The 22189-nt window shown below is 43.6% G+C and overlaps 2 protein-coding genes across 2 annotated transcripts; both read left to right on the forward strand.

The window, feature by feature from the left end:
- Window positions 1–174: 174 nt before the first annotated feature.
- Window positions 175–12336, forward strand: LOC306714553 (zona pellucida sperm-binding protein 3-like; the record flags this gene model as incomplete). The annotated part of the gene is made up of 9 exons (XM_079184597.1): window positions 175–567; window positions 767–885; window positions 1413–1516; window positions 1816–1990; window positions 2184–2301; window positions 2386–2468; window positions 2569–2699; window positions 7678–7797; window positions 12209–12336. 9 exons carry the CDS (start codon window positions 175–177, stop codon window positions 12334–12336), a joined length of 1371 nt encoding a protein of 456 aa, XP_079040723.1.
- Window positions 7669–21711, forward strand: ntn5 (netrin 5). Its single transcript, XM_079184505.1, has 7 exons — window positions 7669–7797; window positions 13573–15041; window positions 15431–15619; window positions 17347–17496; window positions 19765–19815; window positions 20454–20534; window positions 20750–21711. The coding sequence occupies exons 2-7, from the start codon at window positions 13583–13585 to the stop codon at window positions 21325–21327; spliced, it is 2508 nt and encodes an 835-aa protein (XP_079040631.1). The 5' UTR covers window positions 7669–7797; window positions 13573–13582; the 3' UTR covers window positions 21328–21711.
- Window positions 21712–22189: the final 478 nt, after the last annotated feature.

The raw sequence follows: 22189 nt of genomic DNA on the forward strand, positions 1-22189 counted from the left end.
TTGTTTTTCTTCATTCTGATCCAGAAAAACGTCCCAAAATAACATGAAAGCTGATTGTTTTTGCGATGCTGCAGGTCGCTAATCAAGGATGATGAGTTTCAGGTGTGTTCCTCTTTGCTCATGTTGACGAGGAGACTTCACCAGAAGAGACGTTTCCAACGCACCGCCTTCACAATGCCTCTTGCTCCTCTGTGCTTCACACTTCCTCTATACATTCTGTCCAGATTAGTGACAATCCAGTGCTACACTTACCAGACCAAACCTCTCTTCCTGTCTTTCTCGGAGTTGGCCGCCCTTGAGGCAGACTCTTTGCGTGAGACAAACAAACCTCACTTCGGGGATCCCGTCGGCGGTCACGACGTCAAGACATTCGTGTTGAAATGTCACGAGGACAGCATGGAGGTCGTGATGGAAGCTTCTCTGTTTGACCCGGGCCGGCCTGTGGAGCCCACGCACTTGAGGCTCGGACCTTTCAGTGCCGTGCGAGACCACTGCGCGGCCAGAGTGTCTGGAAAAGGGGAGTACATCATCAGAGCACCTCTGACTGAGTGTGGGAGTAAAGTGACGGTTGGTGAGCCTCTTAATAATCAGAATTGTACTGTGGAGTCAGCAAATTTAGAAGTAAAACAGCCAGAAAACCACACTTTACTCTTCGTCATGAATCCTCCCAATGCAACGAAACCCAGCTGGATCATTGCTTAACGCTGCCATCTAGTGGTTTAGTGTTGATGGTGCTTTGTGTGTCCTTGTATCTGTTGTGGTGTAGTTTACCCAGAGTGCCGTGCTCTACAACAACCTGCTGCTGTACTCTCCTCCTCCAGCATCACCTGGAGGCCTGTTGCGAGCAGAAGGAGCTGCTATTCCAGTTCAGTGTGGATACGGAAGGTGCATTCACACAAACACGATGGTCCTGGATGCTGTTTATAGAATACCAAGCACACTTTATTTAAGTACAACGTGCTTTAAAGGGGAAGATGGAAATAAAAGACTGAACACACTCTTCTATATAAATCCTTCAAAGTAAAAGTTCTAAAATCACCTTTAGTTTTCAGCCTTACAGGATAGATTCACACTTTTTGTTGTTTATTGTAAATCTCAAATGCCTGTATGTATATGGAAATAGTTTATGGTTACTGTCAGTTCTCCTTCTGTTAATACTGCCCCTGAATCCCTGAAATTTCTATTATTTTAAACTGTGAGTGGGACAATTATGAGCACACCATACTTTGCCAAATAAAAGGTGACCACACTTTCACTTCTGCTTTTTAAATAGCTATAATTTACTTGAATTCATTAATTTGCTATGTATAAGGTAATTTATGAGGGTAATTTCTGCTATAAATTATTAGTTTTCCGACTAGTTTCTGGGATAGATATGGAAATGTTTCTGTTGAAGTCCCTCTACCTTGCAGGAGGTACACAGTGAGCAGCCGGGCCCTGAAACCAACCTGGAGTCCCCCGATCTCCATCCAGTCAACACATCTGGACCTGGACTTCCACCTCAGGCTCATGACAAGTGAGTTGGATTTTGGTCTGGTCGATAAGCAATCTCCGATTTCATTTGGAAAATGTGAAAGAAAGGCCCACAAACAAGGACATTGAGGTCCTTTATTGTATGTTTTTACAACCTGTTCCTATGTGTAACGGTTGTAAACTACATAAACATTTCTTATCCATATTAACCAGATGCAAGTCTGTCAATAAATCTGTTAAATGAGGTGGATTTCTTTATGTACTTATTGGCAAATAAAAGTTATATTTTCGTGGCTGAACCATTAAACGTACAGATATTTTTGGGGGGTTTTCATTCCTCAGATGACTGGAGCAGTGAGAGAAAGTCGTCCGTCTACTTCCTGGGTGACGTGGTCAACATGGAGGCCTCTGTGGATCATCGTCACCTTCCTCTGCGTCTGTACGCAGACAGCTGTGTGGCTACTCTGACCTCCGATGTGAAGTCTTACCCCAGATACTCCTTCATAGACCACCACGGGTGAGTCCTTTGCATCTTTTAATGTCTGCAGAGGTTCCTGCAATTAATTTTCCAAATGAAAACTACTTCCCTTTGAACGGAGTCGGGTGGCCCACATTGCATGCATGAATCTGTTCGGTTTGTGTGGACCATTCTTATAAAATGCACCCAAATTACTGGTTAAATCTGATAAGGACATGCCTGCTCTTTGCAGATGTTTTACAGACTCACAGCTGGACGGCTCTAGCTCCCGTTTCCTGCCCAGAGTCCGGGACGAACTGCTCCACATTCAACTTGAACCTTTCCTCTTCCACCAGGACCACCGACACACTGTCAGAACCAGTTTCACTTGTTTATTTAATAATCTGCAGTTTATAGAAAAATGCCTAAAGTGTGAGTCATACTGTCTCCTGTAGATTTACATCACATGTTATCTGGAAGCAGAGCCCAGTTCAAACACGCACCCAATGAAAAAGGCTTGTTGGTTTATGAGGGGAAGGTCTGTTTCACCTCAATGTGTTATCTTTGTTCTTTCTGCCCTGAACGTATCCAAAAAAACAGCGACATAAAAATATAACCAGTTATGTTTTTATCGTCAGCTGGAGGTCAGTGGATGGTGATGACGGTGTTTGTGGGAGCTGCAGCAGAGTGGAGACAAATGACATCAGTGGTGCCAAATACAACCACAAGAGGGCGCTGATGAGCAGAACCAAGCCCAGACAAACTGGTGGTGCGTCTAATATTAGTACTACTCAGTAGTAGTACTGAATACTCTGTATGTAAAACACAGTTTGAGTCATGAAATGATCATCTGATTAAATTAACTCTGATTTTCTGTCCTTGCAGAGCCGCACGGAACCAATTTGGGTCCAATGATATTTCTCCCGTTTAAAAAATAAGGACAGTCGGAAAACACAAAGATCTGTATTGAAGTGATTGAGTTAAATAAACATTTTTAAGAACCTGATGAATGTGAGGAAAAAAAATGAATTGTTTCATCTGCAGACTAGAGTAGTGGGTCCTGGCACAACTTAACCATTTACAAGACTGTAAAGTATTCTCAACGCCACAAGTGTTGCTGAAGCATTTGTCCTTTTATGTTGCAGACGCATCTGAAATATGAATATGCTCAGATGGATGTTGGAATATTTGCACAATTATTATCTACTTCTAACAATCAAATTTAAGGGAATTCAATGCTTTTTTTTTTTTAGGGTGTGTTGTTTAGCCTCCATTTCTCAGATGGTGGTGCTCCTCCTGTTTGAAGCTTTTACCGGTAATCATGTGACATTACACTCACCCATAACCAATCTAGCAGACCGTGCTGCCTGATAATCACGCCACTGTTTGGACTCATGTGGCTGATGAAAGTCTGCAGTCTGATGATTGCTTTCATCATAGCGGCTTTCATCTTTGCATTGTAGCCGATGCTAGCAGGCTGGTGAAGTCACACAAACGAAGGCTTGAAATGTGTAATTGTTAGTTCAGTCTTTTTTAATGCATTTGTGGTTTTCTTTTTCAACATATGACACAACTTTAAATATCAACATCTGTCAACACCACTCATGCATTACATGCTTGACTTGCATGCCATACTTCATATTTTTGTACTGTATTAGCGTGTTGACATTTGAAGTGATTTAGTAATTTAACAAAGTTTGACCTCTTTTAGTTGGACAAGCTGCGTTGCCTCCAATTTGTTTCTCATTTAAAAGTTAAAAAAACAATCATTTGCACTCAGTTCTTTTTTCATTCTTATTTATGTTTCTGCTTTGATTTTTGAGCTATTACATAATTTGTAAAGGTGGATAATGGCCCAAAACGTACATGTTATGTACAAACAGGAGGTTGCTCTTCACTGTAAAAGGTTCCGGGTTTCAAACTTGGTTCCTTCTGACCTTTGATCCTTAAACGCAGCATGTTCAAATCATTTTATTGGTGAGTTTTCCCTCAGAACAACAAGAGTCTGCTCCCCCTTCTCCATCCAACACCTGCCAGCACAAAGTGAGGGAAGCTTGGAAAAACAAAAACATTGCATTTGGATTCATGGCAACCAGGATAATTTGCCACTCTGCTGTTTTTGCCTGCCATGATTTAGAGCCTTCAGTCAAGGTGTTTCTATTGCAGTAAAACAAAATCATCATAGTTACCATCAGGAAAATACTCTTTGTAGATTTTTTTTGAAGAACGAGCCCAATTTTGTGTATTTTGTTACGCTAACTTCTAGTGTCCAGAGGTGATCCTTGAGATCGATAAGAGATCCCTGTAGCAGGTTCAGGACAGTTTGTGTCAAACGTCAGTCCATCGTTTCCTTCCTCTCCAGACTGCCGTATAGATTGGAGAAGGTCAGAGGGGAGGGAATATGAGCTCCTTGAAGATCTACTTCGATGACGGAGGGCGACCCCTGAAATGGACGAGACATGTGAGATACATCTCCACGTTAAAAGAGGATCTTCTTACAGCCTCTCGACCTCGATATCCCGAAGAAAACACGGCGAATTGTACTTTCTGGACTCTCATTGTTAAAGTTTTTCAGAAGATGCTCCCGGACTAAAGGCTTGGTGGAAACATCAGCTTTTTTTGTGATCCAATTTGATTGATTTTTAAGATATCCATAGGAAATTATGAACAAAAAATGACATGGTTTAAAATAAAACGATTTGAGGAAATAAATACAAATAAAAGAATGTAAAATATATCGTTGTTAAATCCTAAAAAAGAATAGATCTCCACATAATACACTGGGGAATGTGCTATGAAACAATACAGTTACATCAATTCTTAGCTTGAGGAAATCAAAGACTTAAACACAATGTAGGTATATATGTTTACCTCAATGGAAAAATATAAAAGAAAAATGTCAATATAATTAAAAAATGTTAAAAACTGTGACGATTATGTTTCTCCAGTATCGAGCAATGTTGGTATTGTGTTGCCTTTTTACCCATAATTGTGGTTTGTTTGTTGTAGTAGATTTTTAATATAAAGACTAAATATATCTGTATCTGTACCACAGAGTTTTATTAGACCAGGGTAGATCTTTCTTGCTCTAGGATTTTTTTTTCTGTAACAATAAAAGTTTCACTTGCAGAGTTATAAATGTAAAACAGCACTATTTCAGACATCTTTTAATTTGTGGTACCACAACATGCATTTAAGGTTTCTTCTGAGTGTGCCCATGGTGCGTCACTGCTCCAGTATATTGAGAATGTGGATGCAAAATAAATAAATGTTCTATATGCATCACCACATTCATATCTGATTATCAAACCACAGAACAATGCCACATTGTTGCACTTTAAACATTTAAGCACAGCTAATCCATCAAACCGACGCCCTTGTTGTGAAATTCTGTCAAAGAGGCTTAAAGTTGACTTTTATAATTACACCTCGTGGTATTTTGTTTATTATGATGTGAGTCTCTCAGCACATTCTTAGCTGCAGGGTGCAAACTTTGGCAGAATGAGGCACCTGTCAAGGACCACCTGAAGTGTTTTCTTAATCAGTTAAACGTTTTCTTGTTTCATTTTTAGAAATCATTTCTGTTATCAATTTGTGTTCTTTAAATGGTACCAACTGAGTCCCACCTCGGCTCCCTGAAATCTCTCGTGTTTATGCTGCCAAAGTGCAATATTGACGCGTAAACGTGCTACTTCACCATTCAATTGACTTTATTGCACTTGTCCTGCGTCCAAGGATAGCATTTCTTAACTGCACTGTAACTATTACACACACACACACACACACACACACACACACACACACACACACACACAAAGCACACCTGGGGAAACATTCCTCGGGGGAAGTCATCAATCAGTTTTATGGCTTTCTCTGGGAAAGTTTCCTCCTCTCCAATCAAGCGTCTTCCCTCCCTCCGCCCTCCTCCTTGATTCTCTTTCTTATATTTCCATCTGTATCAGTTTTGGTTCACATCTGAGAACGATCCACATGCAGCCAATTAACTTCAACCATTTTTCTTATTCCACTGAGGGATAATTGGAGCACACTGGAGAGTGAGACCTTTGCCTGGACGATACAAGATAAGACTATTACAACTGGCTTTCCTCTGTGTGCTCAATTTGCCCGCCTGTGGTAATAAACCTGAAGGTGGAAGATCTGTGCAAGGTACAGAAACAAATGCCCTCGAGCTGCGGAATTGAGTCTTAAAATTCTAGTTATTTTCTTTAAGAGGAAAGAAGAAAACTGCCTCGAAAGTAGGGGGAAAAAAGCCACTTGTCTCTAAATAAGATCAACCTGTTTCAGTTTCCCCTCAAGTGTGTTGACATTGGTTTGTTTGGTTTGTCTGATTTTCTCCAGAGCTTGCAACGACAAATTCAGTGAAATTGGTTCATTTTCAGATAAATGATGATACCAAGCGTGCCATCAAGTGCAACTTTGTATAAGTCATGGAAGAAGTATTCATTCTTACTTAAAGGCCCTGAAACATTCCTTCATACAAGAATGCAAAATGTTATGACAACGTTTTTGGTTATTTCAACTGAGAGACTTTTTTATATTTTATATTGACTGATTTGAAGTGGGTATTTGCTGGAACAAGCTGATGTCACGTGTGTTCATGCACCATCAGGATGTAGTGACTTGAATTATGTCAAAAGAAATTAATTACAGTTGTCGCGTTGCTGTCCACAGTCCTGATTACGTAGTTGTTAAAAGCTCAATAAATGATACAAATGGATTTTTTTCCCCTCCAAACTTGAACAGTGATTGTTGCTTAATAAGTCAAATATGTTTTATGTTGTAGTGAAATGACTTGGAATTACATTTTCAGGGTAAGAAGTGCAGCCTAAATAAAACCAGAAGTACCTCATAAAAAAGCTCTACCGAGTACAGAGGTATTGTCAAAATGTATATAAGTATCAAATGAAAAAGTACTCATTATGCAAAGCAGTCCTTTTCAGAGTGATGCATTATTATTATTACTGATGTATTAATATGAGAGCAGAAGTTTAATGTGTTTAAGTTTTATGAGATTCATTTTATTTTGTGATTAACCTGTGCATCAATTACAGTGACTGTGTAAAAGTGAAGCTAAAACACAACAAAATAAAAAATGCTGGCAAAGAAAAGTCCGGCATTGTTATTTAAAAGTATACTAGCACTTAAAGTATCTAAAGTAAAAGTACTCAATTCAGAAAATAATGTATTTTTTTCACAAGTGAATCATATGTTTTGAGTCATAATAAAATTGATATACTTATTTCCACTATTGCATAAATTAAGTTTCAACAGCTTTTCCCAATAAAGGGCCAGTATTTCACTGCATTAGATTTTGGAAGAAATGGGTTTGTTGTTGAGATTCAGTGACAACATGCACATTAATTATTACTTTATTGTAGATTTAAAGAAACAAAAATTAAAAAAATACGGATGAGATATTAGAAAACTCGTGTCAACGTTAGACAATCCAAAGAAAACGTCATGCGTAACGTTTTACATCTTGAAATCAAGTTTAATAGAAAACAGCGTGCTTGTTTGAGTTGGATAAAGACATTTTGCCTTGTAAAGTAGTTTGGCAGAAGCGCGCGGTGCGTAAAGCAGGATGTGAGTGGCTCCTCATGAGGTGGGAGTACTTGGCTCACTTCAGTTATATGGAGAGACGCACCTCCCAGCTGATCCCGTTCATTTATCTTCCCTCCTCCTCCTCCTCTTCCTCCAGTACCCGGTGTGTTGCCCCCTCTCGGTAGGTTTACTTCTGCTCTGCTCCTCTGCGGACGCGCTGGAGCTGGATGTCCGGACTCTTGCTGCGGCGCTTCTCTTAATGATCCGGAGAAGCGAGGAGAAGGAGAATCACTGGGACGCACATGGTGAGCTGATTTATATCTTCCTCTTTCCAACGCGTTTTTAGCTGCGGGCTCTGTGATACTTGAGGTGTTTGTGAAGTTTTATCCGACGTTGAAGTCGCGCGTAAAGACATGAACGGCTGTATTTGTGTATAGGTCAATTATAAGGCATTAGTTTATTTATCTGCTAAATGTAGCTTAAAAGAAACGTGTTACGCACTGCGTTGGGTTTTCTGTTCTAAATTATCTAATCATTTACTCAGCGGATAAGTAGCGTGACATTTATTCTGACATCGCTCAACTTGTCCTTAGAAATTCAGCCGATATGCGCGTTTTATTGTATTTATTTATTTGTAATTATATGTTTTTTTAATAAATAAATAATTGGTTTAATTACGTTTGTTTCTCTAAATACAGGCCAAAGGAATACGTTTGCTGAAGTTGTATTTAAGATTTTTAAATTGTTTCCCTTCCATGTAAGCATAACCTTTTTACTTTAACAACTAGGACATAATTTCCTTATTATACCTTAATTTTAATACATGTTTACACAAATTATTAATACGTGTTGCCACTGGGAAAATCCCACTATTGTTGTGATATAATTGTAAGCAACTTTAAGCATATATATTATATTTTTGACATGTTGTTGCGGATTGGAATAAAACATCAAATATGAACACCGTTTGATTAGTTGGACTGGATTTAAAATTGAAAAAATGTCCTAAATGCCAAACATACATGCATATTTTTTTTTAAACAACTGAATCAAGATGTTTGATCCAACTGGGATAACCTCACACTGTAAATATTATTGTTCCTCTCTGTGAGATCAAACTAATTGACTGCAGCCAATTTGTGCTTAACAAGTGCAATTAGCTGCACAGAGTGGAGGCATTTACGCTCCGGGCTTCACTGTTAGCGCTTGCCAAAGTAATCAGCCTAAATATGATAAACATTAATGTTTAATGAACCGTGAGCGAGTGAATCATTATTCTCGGGTCTATTAAATACAACGCCCGCAAAGTGCGTGTGACTGCGGGCTGTTTTCCTTTTTAACGTCTGTAGTTGATTAGTTTTAAAATCCCCCTGCAGCACTTGTATCCGAGAGAAAATATACCGTATTTGCTTTAATAGATGCCGATTGCTCCTTTTTTTTCTTTGTATGACGGGGCATACATTTCTAAGTCATGCAATTTTACAGTTGAGGGCTTGAGTGTGCCTATTTGAGATTTATTTTAAAACAGACTGTTTATTTCCTTTTTATAATAATTTCAATAATAAGTTAGCCAACAAAAATCATGGGTGTTTTTTATTAGTCATTTGTTGCAGCACTGGAGTACTTTTGTGTTTTCTTTTCCTCTTTGTTAACCCCCTGTGTGACATTTTGTGGATTCAATTGACACCAGCCATGAGGCCTTAGTTTTACTCCCATCATGCCCGAAGTTGGCGTTGGCGTGACTGCAACATGAAATCCCAATGATTTCATTTCCATCTGTTTTTCAATATCAACATGTGAAGCTGGAGCTGCTGGAGAGCGTCTTGCCAACTTGCATGAGGCTGTGAGGGGGGGGGGGGGGGATTGACAGGACACTCACTTTTAAATATAAAGTGGGTAACATGTGTTTTTTTTATTCAAAAATTGAAGTATGCAGGGCTTATGGGTCAACGCCAAGGCTGAAACACCTTCCGTGTGTGCATGGAGGTGCAGTGGGGCCCCCGGGGGCCCCGCACATGCACCGGATTGGCAGTTTTGTTGGCGGTGCAAACGCGAAGGACAGAGGCCTTTAGCTAAAGATACAAGCGGCGATAATCCATTTTGTGCTGTCTGTTGCTTTCCCCTCCTGGGCCGTCCCCACTAAAATTAGACTATTACACCTAAAACAGCACTCGTGGAATCCGCTCCGTGTGGAATAACACACAGATGGGCTTCCACTGTGCAGGCAGGAATGCGGTTTGAGAATACAGACCGCATACGTAGCCTTCCTCTTCTCACCCGAAAGCCCAGTGTTGTATTTCTGACCGGCTGAGGACAATTGCAAATTAACAAAGGTGTCAGTGTGGTAACATGCACCAACAGGTGCCTTGGTTCGGCTTCAAACATGGACGCTGTACGAGAGCGAGAGAGAGAGCTTATGTAATTTATCATATTTATTTAAAGGCTCTGTGTCTTGGAGCAGAGCTGCAATGTAGAACCCTGGGAAATCTTCCCAGCTTGATCCGCTTCTATCAGCTCGATAGAAAACTGTGTCTGTGTTTATTTGTACAAACCACTGTTTAGTCTTTTGAAACTCATCACCGAGTTGTAAAGCAATTTAACATATCTGCCTCCGTGTTGCTGGCCCGGGCTGCTTGCCCATGACGAGGAATGTTAAAACGTGTGAGACAGGCCAAATCCAGCTCATCTGCTCACCAGAGCAGCTCCAGACCCGGACAGGCCCGCAGTTCGAAAGTGTGAACAGGCCAAAGAGAGTTAACAGGTAGCAAGAGAGAATACCACACGCACCAGAGGTTTCTTCGCTTCCGTTACAGAACCTTAAGTCCTCTAAATCACAATAAATGAGTTTGTTACAGCAGAACAAAACTCTGAAATGTTCATTTATGAAAACACTGATAAATTCCCATGTTGCTACCCCTTGATGATCCTATTTTACTCGTACTTTCTTATGTTCCTTGCCCTTTCCTCTTAGATTTTTTCCCTTTAAGCCATTAAAAAAGACAGCAGATGATACGCAGGAACATACGTAAGCCAAAAAACTGTTATAATCAAATAACAAATACACAGAGGTACGAGTCCGCGGGGCAACAGTCTGTCTCCGTCTTTTCCAACAGATCATTAGTCCAGAATCACATTTCTTTCTGATGAAAATGGGGGGGGGGGGGTCGTGCCCCAATGATATTAAGTCTGGCCCCCCCCCCCCCTTAACTGGAAGAAGAAGAAATATGTTTTACATGTTGTTTTACATGTTGATATGTTGTAGTTGTGCAATTTTAGGCCCCCCTAAAATTGCATGTGGGCCCCCCTCATTTGAAATGGTCTCGAGCCGCCAGCACCTCAGATAACTCCACAATACCATTTATATTTGTAATTAATCTAGAAGACTAAAGGTATGATTTAACTTTGACATTCTTGTGTTTAAAGAACATTAAGACAACAAGAAAAAAGAAAAATATTTTTTACAGGCTTGCTATTATTTCAGCTTTTCCCAATCCATAAAAGAATGCATTTGTTTCTCTTCCTGACATTCATCACACACATTTCAGCGTAATGAAGAATAGAAGTCGAATGGCGTTAGGAATCAGGGAGTGCAGAGCAAGAACATGAGCGTCGCTCTCCTCTGATCGACTATGCTGTAAACATGCCCCCAGGTTGTCAGCAAGTATTTTTCCAGCCCTTTGCCAGCCAAGCATAGCTACTCCTAAAGATCACCCGCCAGAGATGTTGATCTCATCTTACCACTATTTGGCTGTATAAGCTTTTTGAAAGACAGCGATTGCTGCCAAGTTACTTCAAAACTTTTTTTTTTCTTTAAGGGTTATATTTTATAAGTTAGACCTCAATATGAGGTTTACTGGGGAGCAAGGAAAGGGGGCGATGGCCCCTTTTTAAAACACGTGCTATTTGTAGTCGGCATGCATTAACAAAAGAACTGGTGTGAAATACCCGTGAACGGTACTTTACAAGGAACGCCCGCTCGTCTTCAACATGCTCCTCCGGCACCCCGGCTGTGTGAATTTATGGAAAGCAGCAGAGAGAGAAGAAAAAAAAACGTTGAAACCATATCCGGTGGGTTACGGTGGCGGTGCCAGACAGATGATCTGGTTTCGGAAGAAGAGAGAGAGTCTGGATTTGGCCTAGAGGGGCGCATTAAAAAACCTCCGGGGGCCTCTCTCGGATGAACGTCCATTTATCAAAGTGGTTGTAATGGGCCGAAGTTTAATTAGTCATGTAATGTGACAAAGACAAGAGCAAGTGCATGTCATGGGAACGCCTCCTTTATCCTCCGTGTGTTTCACTCCCAACCCCAAACCGCCTACGCTCACTCGTCAGCACTCATCCAGAGCGAATTCTTCCACCTCTTCCCTGAATCCTCTGCTAACCTTTACCCCGCTCGTAATCCCGATGACACCATCTTGCCTTTTTACACAGCCAGCGCCTTGACACCAAATGAAACCAGAGTCCTAATTAATCATCCGATCAACTTATCCTCAAGTCCTGCTTTTTATCAGTGCGTTCAGGTTCCCGCGGCGCTTGTCTCGACTCGTCAGGAATGACCGGCCGAGGCATTCTGGACCCCAGGAATGTGTCTCAGTGGCACCGGGGGTCACAGTCAGACCGCTCATCGCTGCACCCTTAGCTTGTAGCGTTTCCTGTAGCAACACCACAAGACAGGGTCGCCTGATATGCCTGATCTTGGCTTTTGTCCTCAACCAGGTTTGGTTGATCCACTTTCGAGCAGGTTTTTGGCTTTTGAAAGGTCAGGAGCGGAGCAGCTCGTCCGAGGCAGCAGAGGGAGTGCCACAGGCTCCCCGCAGGCCCCCTCAGAGCTGTGTGGTCCCTGAGGGAAGCCTCATATTTCGGTCGTTGGCTAATTGAGCGGGATGACGAGGCCGGAGAGGCGCTCAGCCCCGTCCTCTCCTACGGGTTTGGTTTATGCAGCCCTGCTGACTTTGCTGTCAGTGTCAAACGCTTGTTAGGACATCATCAATCTCGCAGCAGTTAAGAATATTCCCAGAACAGAATGAAGGCGGCAGGTGATAGATGGGACGGGAGACGGAACAGCAGAGGGAAGGTCGTGTTAAAATGTGGAAGGAAGGTAGTTATTTGATGAGAAAATGACAGTCCTCTTGAGAAGGAAAGAAAGAAGACATAAAAGTGAAAGTGGCAGGTGCTGAACTCTCTTAGCATGAAACAAATTAAGGAAGTGCTTGTTTGGAATGTGCTTCTAGGCTCCATGCAAGCGGTAAAACAATAAATCACTGCTTCCAGAGAAAGCACATGCATTGTTCGTTTTGTCCACATGCCAAAATTAACGCTCTCGGGTATCAAATCTCGACAGAGGGATAAATTACACTCATCAGCAGTTGTAAGAGACGGGAAGGGATTTGTTCGCGCAGCGGACGTACACAAGTCCGTGTTTGTCTTTAACCACGGAAGTATCCATGTAGAGGCTCAAGCCGAACACACATTTCAATCTATAAATCACTTCCTACCATCCTCAAGACTAATCTCCAACAGCTTTCCTTCCCTCCCCTCATTTCTTTTTTTCTCATACCCTCTTTTCTGCTCAATAACACTTCACATTGCTCACGCTCAGGCCCCTCGCTCGCCTGCAGCACTGACCGACGGTAAAGTGATTTGAAAAGGAGAGCCATAAACGTGATGGATGGGGTCCAGCTCTGGGTTTAGCCCCAGCTGTCGGGCATGTTTTTTGTCATCTCAGACAGACCCGCAGGGTGCGCGCCCTTCTTCACCCGCTCATCTTGGGGCTCGAGAGGAGCTTTAATACAAATACGTTCTTAAATGCTGTCGAGGTCACGGGTTCAAACCGGTGGCCGACACTACTGTGAAGATTGGAGATTACATTTTTATGGGATGAGATCTTTACTGGCATCTACTGAAAGCCAATAAGGTGTGGCTGAAGTGATGCGGTGAGCTGGTATTGTGTGTTTTCAATAAAGGCACAGGTGGTCTATCTTACGTTTCCATCTATGGCTTCAAATGCAAGTTATATAAATCAATCAGTTTATGATTTTATGATCTAGCTCTCATGGTTCTCTCTTTTTTTCCTTCCATAGGCTCGATAACATGATGTTCCGGCCCTTTTCCCCTCCCCCCTCCACCTCTCTCTTCCCTGTTTTCCTTCTGCTCCTCCCTTTCCTTCCTCCATCCCTCGTCTCCTCTTCCCTTTCTCACACCCCTTTGAGCTGGACTTCACCCCATGACCCCTGCTACTACCTAGACGGCCGCCCGCGACACTGCCTGTCGGAGTTCATCAACGCCGCTTATGGCGTCCCTGCCGATGCTAGCCATTCACTGCAAGGGCCCGATTATGACAGCAACATCACCACCTTGACGGACCTCCACAACCCGCACAACCTCACCTGCTGGATGGCTCGTGGAGGTCCTGACATCAAAGAATGGGTCATCACGCTACCTCTGGGTCGACGCTTTGAGATCACCTACATAAGTTTACAGTTTTGCCAACAGGGGGAGCCATCGGACCCCATCTCCATCTCCATACTCAAGTCTATGGACTCCGGGCGCTCCTGGAGGCCGATGCAGCACTACTCCAGCGACTGCCTTGGGAATTTTGGGCTTCCCTCTCAGACGGTGGCCCAGACAAGGCACCAAGAGACAGAGCCCCTCTGCTCCGACCCTCGGCCCCTGCAAAAGCAGAGGGGCGGCATGGTGTTGGCCTTCTCCACCCTCGACGGACGGCCATCCTCTCCCGATTTTGACCACAGCCACACCCTCCAGGACTGGGTGACGGCCACGGACATCCGTGTGGTCTTCCACCAGGTGTCCAAAGACGCTAAGGTGGGCAACTCGGATAAGAGAGAGGAAGCACGGCGGCGCGATGGTGCAGAAGACGACAGAGGGATTGGGCTTCTGAGGTGGAGATCAGGCTCCAAGGGGCACGCTGGAGATCAGGTGGAAATAAATACAGATAATACACTGGCATTTTTGGAAAGGGAGAAAAAAAACTCATTGATAAGGGGGAGAAACAGAGGGGAGAAAGTGGACAAACATGGAAGGAAGGGTCATTATAAAGGGACAGGTCAAGACGAAGATGGACACAATGTGACGAGCAAAGAAGGGGGGGAAAGTTTAAGCGCAGACCTGCTCACTTCTTCAAAGAAAGGCGGGAAAGCCAGAGGGCAAGGCCTCAAGAAGGAAAACAATCATTGGCTGCCTTGCCCCAATGGTGGTTGTACTTGGACAGTTGAGGGGCGGAGCAGAAACAACAAGGGGCGGGAACTGAGGAAGAGAAGGAACAATAACCTCAACACAAAACAAAGCTCCAGGAATCTGCAGGCGGCCCCACCCTCTGCTGTCCGAGCCCCTCTGGCCCTCTCGGACCTGCAAGTCGGCGGCAGGTGTAAATGTAACGGACACGCCTCCAGGTGTCGCCGTGATGACAAGGGCCAGGCGGTGTGCGTGTGCGAGCATCACACGGCCGGGCAAGACTGTGATGTGTGTGAGGATTTCTACTGTGACAGACCCTGGCATCGGGCTACACCCACGCACCCAAACCCCTGTGTTGGTGAGTCCTGTGTCCTATTGCAGGATTAAATTAAATTATGTTATACTCTGCACATGTTTTTTTTTCATCATCTCAGCAGAAATCAAGATATCCCTAGTGTTGCTATTATTAAGAAAAACGGATCCCACATTTCCCATAATGCATCTGGATAGTGTCTTTCATTAGATTCTCCCTGAGTGTGTTTTAAACTTCACACTGACACTTTGTTAAGCAGGCTTTCTGTTATAAATGTGTCTCCAAGTCCAGGTCGACATGACATCATCAGGGTAATATTGTCATGAGCATTCCTCCTGTGTTTCCCAACCACTCTACCTGATCTCAATATACTGTGACATCTTGTGATGAGCATTTTACTTGACTGGTGTTCATTATTTCCCTCCCTTGTCCAGCCTGTGAGTGTAACGGCCACTCAAACAAGTGCCGCTTCAGCATGGAGGTGTTTCAGCAGTCGGGCCGGCGTAGCGGAGGTGTGTGCCAGAAGTGTCGCCACCACACGGCCGGGCGCCACTGCCAGTACTGCCAGAACGGATACACCCGAGACCACAGCAAGCTGATGAACAACCGCAAGGCCTGCCAACGTTAGTCACTGCGTGTGTGTGTGTGTGTGTGTGTGTGTGTGTGTGTGTGTGTGTGTGTGTGTGTGTGTGTGTGTGTGTGTGTGTGTGTGTGTGTGTGTGTGTGTGTGTGTGTGTGTGTGTGTGTGTACTGTATGCATGTTCTGGACAGAGTTAATGGGACGAACGAAGTGTATTCTTGTTTGTGTATTTGTGCACATGCATGGGCGAATAACTTAAATAACAATCTGTGCATTCTTGGAAGATTAGAGACAGTGTTTAGGTCTGACTGCCTTAATGCATATCTGTGTGTGTGTGTGTGTGTGTGTGTGTGTGTGTGTGTGTGTGTGTGTGTGTGTGTGTGTGTGTGTGTGTGTGTGTGTGTGTGTGTGTGTGTGTGTGTGTGTGTGTGTGTGTGTGTGTGTACATGCCCACTTTGTCTCTGTCCGAATGTACAGAAGTGTTTATGGGGTGGTTACATTGTGAGAGTGGACAGCTATTCCTGTTAGCGATATGCACGCAAAAACACCCACAAACCCCACTGTCCGGCCACCTGTATCCCCATCGTTACCACCGGCTGGTATCTGCCGTGACCCCTGACCTTTGACTGGTCACATGTCGTAAGTGACTGTGACACTCTGGTATGCTCATGTGGAAGCTTGAACACGGGCCTAATATATCCAAAGTTAATGGGCTCTCTTTGAGCTTGACACATGTGCAGGGATGAAAAAAACCATGAGCTACGACTGAATATCCTCATATTCTGTCACTTTTTATGCATGAAACAATAGCAGACTGCAAATTCATGACCTCCGCAATCTCAGCGTTCATTTGTTGATGCTATATATAAATGCTGGTCACTCTTCAGAGCCCAATTACTCATTCTCTGCAGTCAGGTTGTTTGGACTCATTGTAAGGATTTGTGTAAATATAACTCGAGTGCGAACAGAGCTGATGAAGTGTGGCTTCCTCTCTCTATCTGTCTGTCTTCTCTCGTCGGCTCTTATCCTGTGATAGTTGTGGCAAACAAAAAGCTTTGCAATGTAAGTCATGGCAAATCCAGGCAGTAACCATTATACAGCGTCACAACAGGCAACATTAAAGGACAACAGGTAAATTAAATCAGATACAGGATTGGTCTCCATCTGATGGGCTACTGGGGATAATGATGGACCTTATTGTTCTATCCCTGTCAAATTTTGATATAACCAATAACCAAACCAGTTCGTCGCTATCATGTGACATTCAGTTGATAGCTCTACAGCAGAATTTGTCTTTGTTTACCCAACAAGAAAGCTGCAAAATAGCTTTTATGGTGTTAGTAGAGGTCTTTCCCTAAAGGACATTCCCTCAGGACAGATGCTGTCAAGCAGGATTAAACCTGGGTCCCGTCACTGATGGATGGTCTTCTTAATCCTGTTTACTGTCCTCTGTGCAGGAGTCTGACTTTGAGACAAGTTTTTGCTGAATACATCTTTAACTTGATCCCTGCTGTCGCAACTCAGTGCACTCTACTCCACAAAGCCAGAGCAACTCTACCAAATATGCCTGCTGTGTCGTCTTCATAAATGTGGAACATTTTTGGTTTGTGGAAGCTCACCAGTACAGCCACAGTCCTCTATGATCGGCCACTGAAAAACCTTCACTGGGTATCGCAGGACCACCTAAAACTAAAACAACAGAACAGTTGTTGCTGCTTTAACCCTCCAGGCTACAAAAAATAAGACTTTGGTATCTCTTCTCTTTTTAAGCGTGTCAGTGCCATCCTTTGGGAGCGGTGGGTCACTGGTGCAACCAGACATCAGGTCAGTGTCTGTGTCGAGAAGGGGTGACCGGCCTCAGGTGTAACCGCTGTGCCCCGGGATATCAACAGGGCAAGTCCCCTCTGCGGCCCTGCATACGTAAGTCCACTACCAGTGTTACTGTTTATTCAGAATCAGAGTCAGTTCAATACCTTGATATGGAAACAATAGGTTTTTTGTCCAAACGTTAAAGTAGTTTCAGTTGCCTGAACTTAACTTTACCATGAAGGGGCGGATCAGAAAATGTGTCATAATATGTGTCTCAGTTCAGGTGAGGACTTGTTTGAATATGGATTACGACTCTTAACGTATCTAAAAAAGAAATGTCCTCTCTGCATTCGATGCGCGCCCAAACAAATCAGACTTTTAATAGTTTGTTGTCAGTCAAAGTGACCTCTTTAATTTCTCCTTCAACTTCATTAGCTCGTGGCCTAAATGGATTAAACCTCCTATCATGCTCTGTAAGCCTTTATCAAGTAGTAGCTCAGTGTAAAAGGGGGCCGCCGCTGTCCAGACTAATTTGGCCCCAATCCCCCCCAGCGTGTCCCCTTTTCATCATCCCTAGAGACGGTTTCCATAGCAGCGTTAACATGAGCCGACCGCCACAGGGAAACCTCATCTCCAGCTGATGTGGGATCAGCGTCAGATCAAGTGGATTGTTGCCACTCGTATCTCTGTGCCTGGCCAGCGACGAACCTCAGCCGCGAGCGCTAATCCACGTGCGCTTCCACGGCTAATCGCACGAGTGTCGACAACTACGCGGGCCCTGGCCGCTGCGTAAGCCCCAATCAGGTGACATAGGGAGCCAGCAGAGGCGAGCTTCACACCTGTTGTGCAGCTCAAAGCGCCCCCCCCCCCATCACAGGGCCCAGACTCATAACTCTCCCAGAGAAAGGAGTGTGTGAAAGAAAACCTTGTTTGTTTTTACTGCCAGACCATCTCAGGCTATGTATAGCATCTCTTCGCCCCCCACCACCACCTCTAGCACCTCGGCCTCTCATCAAGCTGACCAGAAGGCACGCAGCAGCCAGGCTAAACTTAAAGTTAGCTCACGCTGAACCGTTTTACCCACACCTTGGACAGCATGGGACGCTCGCAGAATTGAGAGCGTCTCTGCTGTCCTAACCCAACGAAGGCACAAACGCAGTGACTTTATATTTAGTATAGATTGAGAGAAGCTACATAGCTAAAGAACCAGAGACGAATAAAGGCAAACAGTTATCTGTATAAAAATATACATTTTGATGAGTTGACATGTGAACATTAAGCGCAGGGTCGAGTGTGAAGTTGTTCAGGTGACATACTGTAGCGGGGGGTGGGACAATGAGCCAAACAGGTACTGCACTATGAATAAATTAGATCAAATGAATCGATTACATTAGTTCCAATACAAATATCTACAGTAGAATAGAAGAACAAGTAGACACCTCGCAAAATAGTTATATTTAATTCCTATTATGGAAGGTAAATAATCAAAATAAAGTGTATTTTGTCAAACAATAGTTACAGTGAACAAGAAAGTTGAATTAACACATTTTGTTACATTATTCAAAGTCCCATTCTATACAGTATTTATATATATATATATCTATAACAGTAAACAGCTGTTTGTGTTTAGACAACGTTTCATATTTAAAATGATTAGTATTTTATGAAATAAAAAGCTTTGTTGAAACAATCCTCCCAGCTAGATATTAAAAAATGCTTTATCTCACCATCAGTAAGAAAACTCAGGTGATGTCAAACGATAGCCAGCCCCGCTCACCGGGGTGATACTGCGTTTATCTCGTTTTGACCCCTCACATCACTGCATGTACATTCAAACACACAGCACCTTCCCAGTCTTTTAAAAGTAGGGGGTGTAGGGTGTCACTGGCCCAGCTGTGTCATAGACGACGGGACACGGACAGGAGGACGGAGTGTGAACTTTGGTAAAACATCGCAGCGCTGTCACACAAACACACTTTTTACAAGAGGCCTGGTTAATGTATATACAGGCCAGTTCACGCACACACACACACGGGACAAGACCATACAAGAAGTGATGGTTTGACCTTATTAAACTACCAAAAGTAAAGTTTGCATCTATGTGTGTGTTCAAGTGATTGCAGAAAGTGTGTTTCTCGCCCATAAAAAGGACCACACACACACACACACACACACACACACACACACACACACACGTTTTTGACACTTGCTTATCTTCTGTGCAGACATGCCCCACGCACCGAGAGGCGTTCAAGCATAGCGCACATAACACACACACTCCGGTTTTGCAAACGACCTGAGGGCTGGTGTGGGTTCGCTGAAGCTTCTCTCTGTGTATCTGTTTCTGTCACCTGCCTGAAACTGTGTTTACGTTTGCAGGAATTCAAGAGGTCGCTCCGACACCAGTGTACCAACCTCAGTACAGCATAGGTGAGCAGATTTACACGCTGGTTGTGTTTTGTGTTTTATTCTGGCCGTCTGGTTTTCTTTTAGTCCAGCTTTGGCTCCTATGCGCTTACCTGCAGTTCATCTCTTTTGATCTGTTTGTAAATCATCTAGTTAGAAAGAATAAAAAGACTTGAAGGCAAGCCTTTCCGGGGCCACTTTCACTGCAAGGAAATTATGCTTTTTCAATAATAACAGAAAAATTCCCTTTCCCTTTGACCCCGTTGAAGTCACCTCACGTTCAACAAAGACATCTATCAACCATCAAAACAAAGAATCTCCTGCTCTAACTATTCACGCAGTGGCTAACCACTCCCTCCTAGTGGCGGCTCCAGTAATGTCCCACCTGCTGCAGTCGAGGTCATCTGTTAGTCACAGGATACTGTGATGACAAATAGAAGCAGCCATATTGTAATTAGGGGAAAAGACATGTGCTGATATGCTCGCTGAAATGATACCCTCTCATTTGATGCATGCATCCTCTCTCTCTCTCTCTCTCTCTCTCTCTCTCTCTCTCTCTCTCTCTCTCTCTCTCTCTCTCTCTCTCTCTCTCTCTCTCTCTCTCTCTCTCTCTCTCTCTCTCTCTCTCTCTCTCTCTCTCTCTCTCTCTCTCTCTGTTGCAGCGGAGGAGTGTGTTTCATACTGCCAGCCTTCTCAGGTTAAAGTCAGGATGAACTTGGAGACCTATTGTCTCAAGGACTTCGGTTGGTGCCAAGTTTTTTTAATCTATTACACTGTCCAAAAAAATTAAATAATCATGTCCCAAAGTGTCTGTACTTCTTTACTTCTTTTTTCCTCTGAAATAAAACTTTAATATATATGGATAAATAAATAAAATATAACCTGTAAATCAAATGAATGAAACCAAATTTACAAAATAAATTAAACAAAAATGTGATTTATTTTCTGTCTTTCTCAGTGCTGAAGATGCAGGTGAAAGGGATGGAGCGTTCAGGTCCCTGGTGGCAGTTCTCCATCTCAGTCCAAACCGTCTTCCGCTCGGGGTCCACCTCTCGCGTTCGCAGGGGCCCCCAGTCTCTCTGGGTCCCAGACCGCGACCTCGGCTGCGGCTGCCCCGCCCTCCACGTGGGCCGGACCTTCCTCCTGATCGGTGCGGAGGAGGGGGAGCGGGGCTGGAGCCCCGAGGAGAGTCGCCTGGTGGCGGACCGCTCCACTCTGGCCCTCCAGTGGCGGGAACACTGGAGCCCCAAACTGAGGGGCTTCCGGGGGCAGGACAAGAGGGGCCGCTGCCCGCCGAAACACCAGCACCAACATCACAGGGAGTCAACAAAGCCCCAGTCTGGGTACATCCCTCCTCACCTGCTGCCTGAGAAAGAGCCTGACAGTGTGGACACACACTCTGTGAAAGTGGAGGACACTCAAACCTCAGTGGTGCCGCACACACACTCTCACACAGACGCAGAGGTCAAACCCACAGAGGCGACCCTTTCGCCAAATACACCCGCTCTGGTGTGCTCTACTCAAAGTCCTGGTTGAAAAACAGAAACCACAAAAAAAGACATTTTGCAGTTTTTGCCCAAAAGTTTCAGGAGAAGCAGGCTTGACTTCCTCAGTGTTGAGAAACTCCACACACACACACACACACACACACACACACACACACACACACACACCTGTTATGTGACGTTCAAATGCTAATCTTAAAATGTGAAGAAACACAAAAGTTTCCTCATGTAAAACTCCACCAACACAATTGGTACAATGTGAAATATCAGTTGTAAGAATTTTAATATTTTCTACAAAAGAACATTTTGAAAATTAATTTTTATTTTTAATCATATTTATACTTGGATCACTTTATGTAGCACACATAAAAACAAGTGAAAACTGAATAAATAAATACATATATAACAAAAGATACAGAATGTGCATCAAAACCTGTTCAGAAATGTTGTGTTTCCTTTTTATAAATAAAAAAAATGAAAGGAGATTAGCACATCATTTGTAGATTATTTGGGGAAACTGACACTATCTACTATCTGCTGTCTCGTAGAACAGCTGACACAGAGACCAAACTAACCTCGGCCTCATTTTCTAACCACGTAGGAATCCTCCGATAGACCGTTAGGAGCCCAGATACGGATCTAAAAAGCCTCGGCCCGACCTGTCGTCATGACTCCTGTTTCAATTTGAGTAGATATGGCGTCACATAGCCCCGGGGACGTGGTGCCGGAGGTGGGGAGGGTATATTAAGACAGATGGAAGAGCTCCTATTTGTTGGGCAGCCATGTTGTTTTGGTAGCGGCTGTGTCAGCGATTGGCTGTGCCGTCGTGTTGAAGCCAGCGATTGAAAAATAGATTCGCTGACTGATGGACGCTCAGTGGAGCTCAACATACA

The sequence above is a fragment of the Pholis gunnellus genome (genome assembly GCF_910591455.1).
Source record: "Pholis gunnellus genome assembly, chromosome: 23".
Classification (NCBI taxonomy): domain Eukaryota; kingdom Metazoa; phylum Chordata; class Actinopteri; order Perciformes; family Pholidae; genus Pholis; species Pholis gunnellus.

Bases quoted from the DNA above. Each gene is read 5' to 3' on its own strand.
- ntn5 (XM_079184505.1), top strand. From the start codon at position 13,583: ATGATGTTCCGGCCCTTTTCCCCTCCCCCCTCCACCTCTCTCTTCCCT. The intron at 15,620-17,346 runs GTTAGTCACTGC...TCTCTTTTTAAG, and splicing joins CAACCGCAAGGCCTGCCAAC to CGTGTCAGTGCCATCCTTTG. The intron at 20,535-20,749 runs GTTGGTGCCAAG...TGTCTTTCTCAG, and splicing joins CTATTGTCTCAAGGACTTCG to TGCTGAAGATGCAGGTGAAA.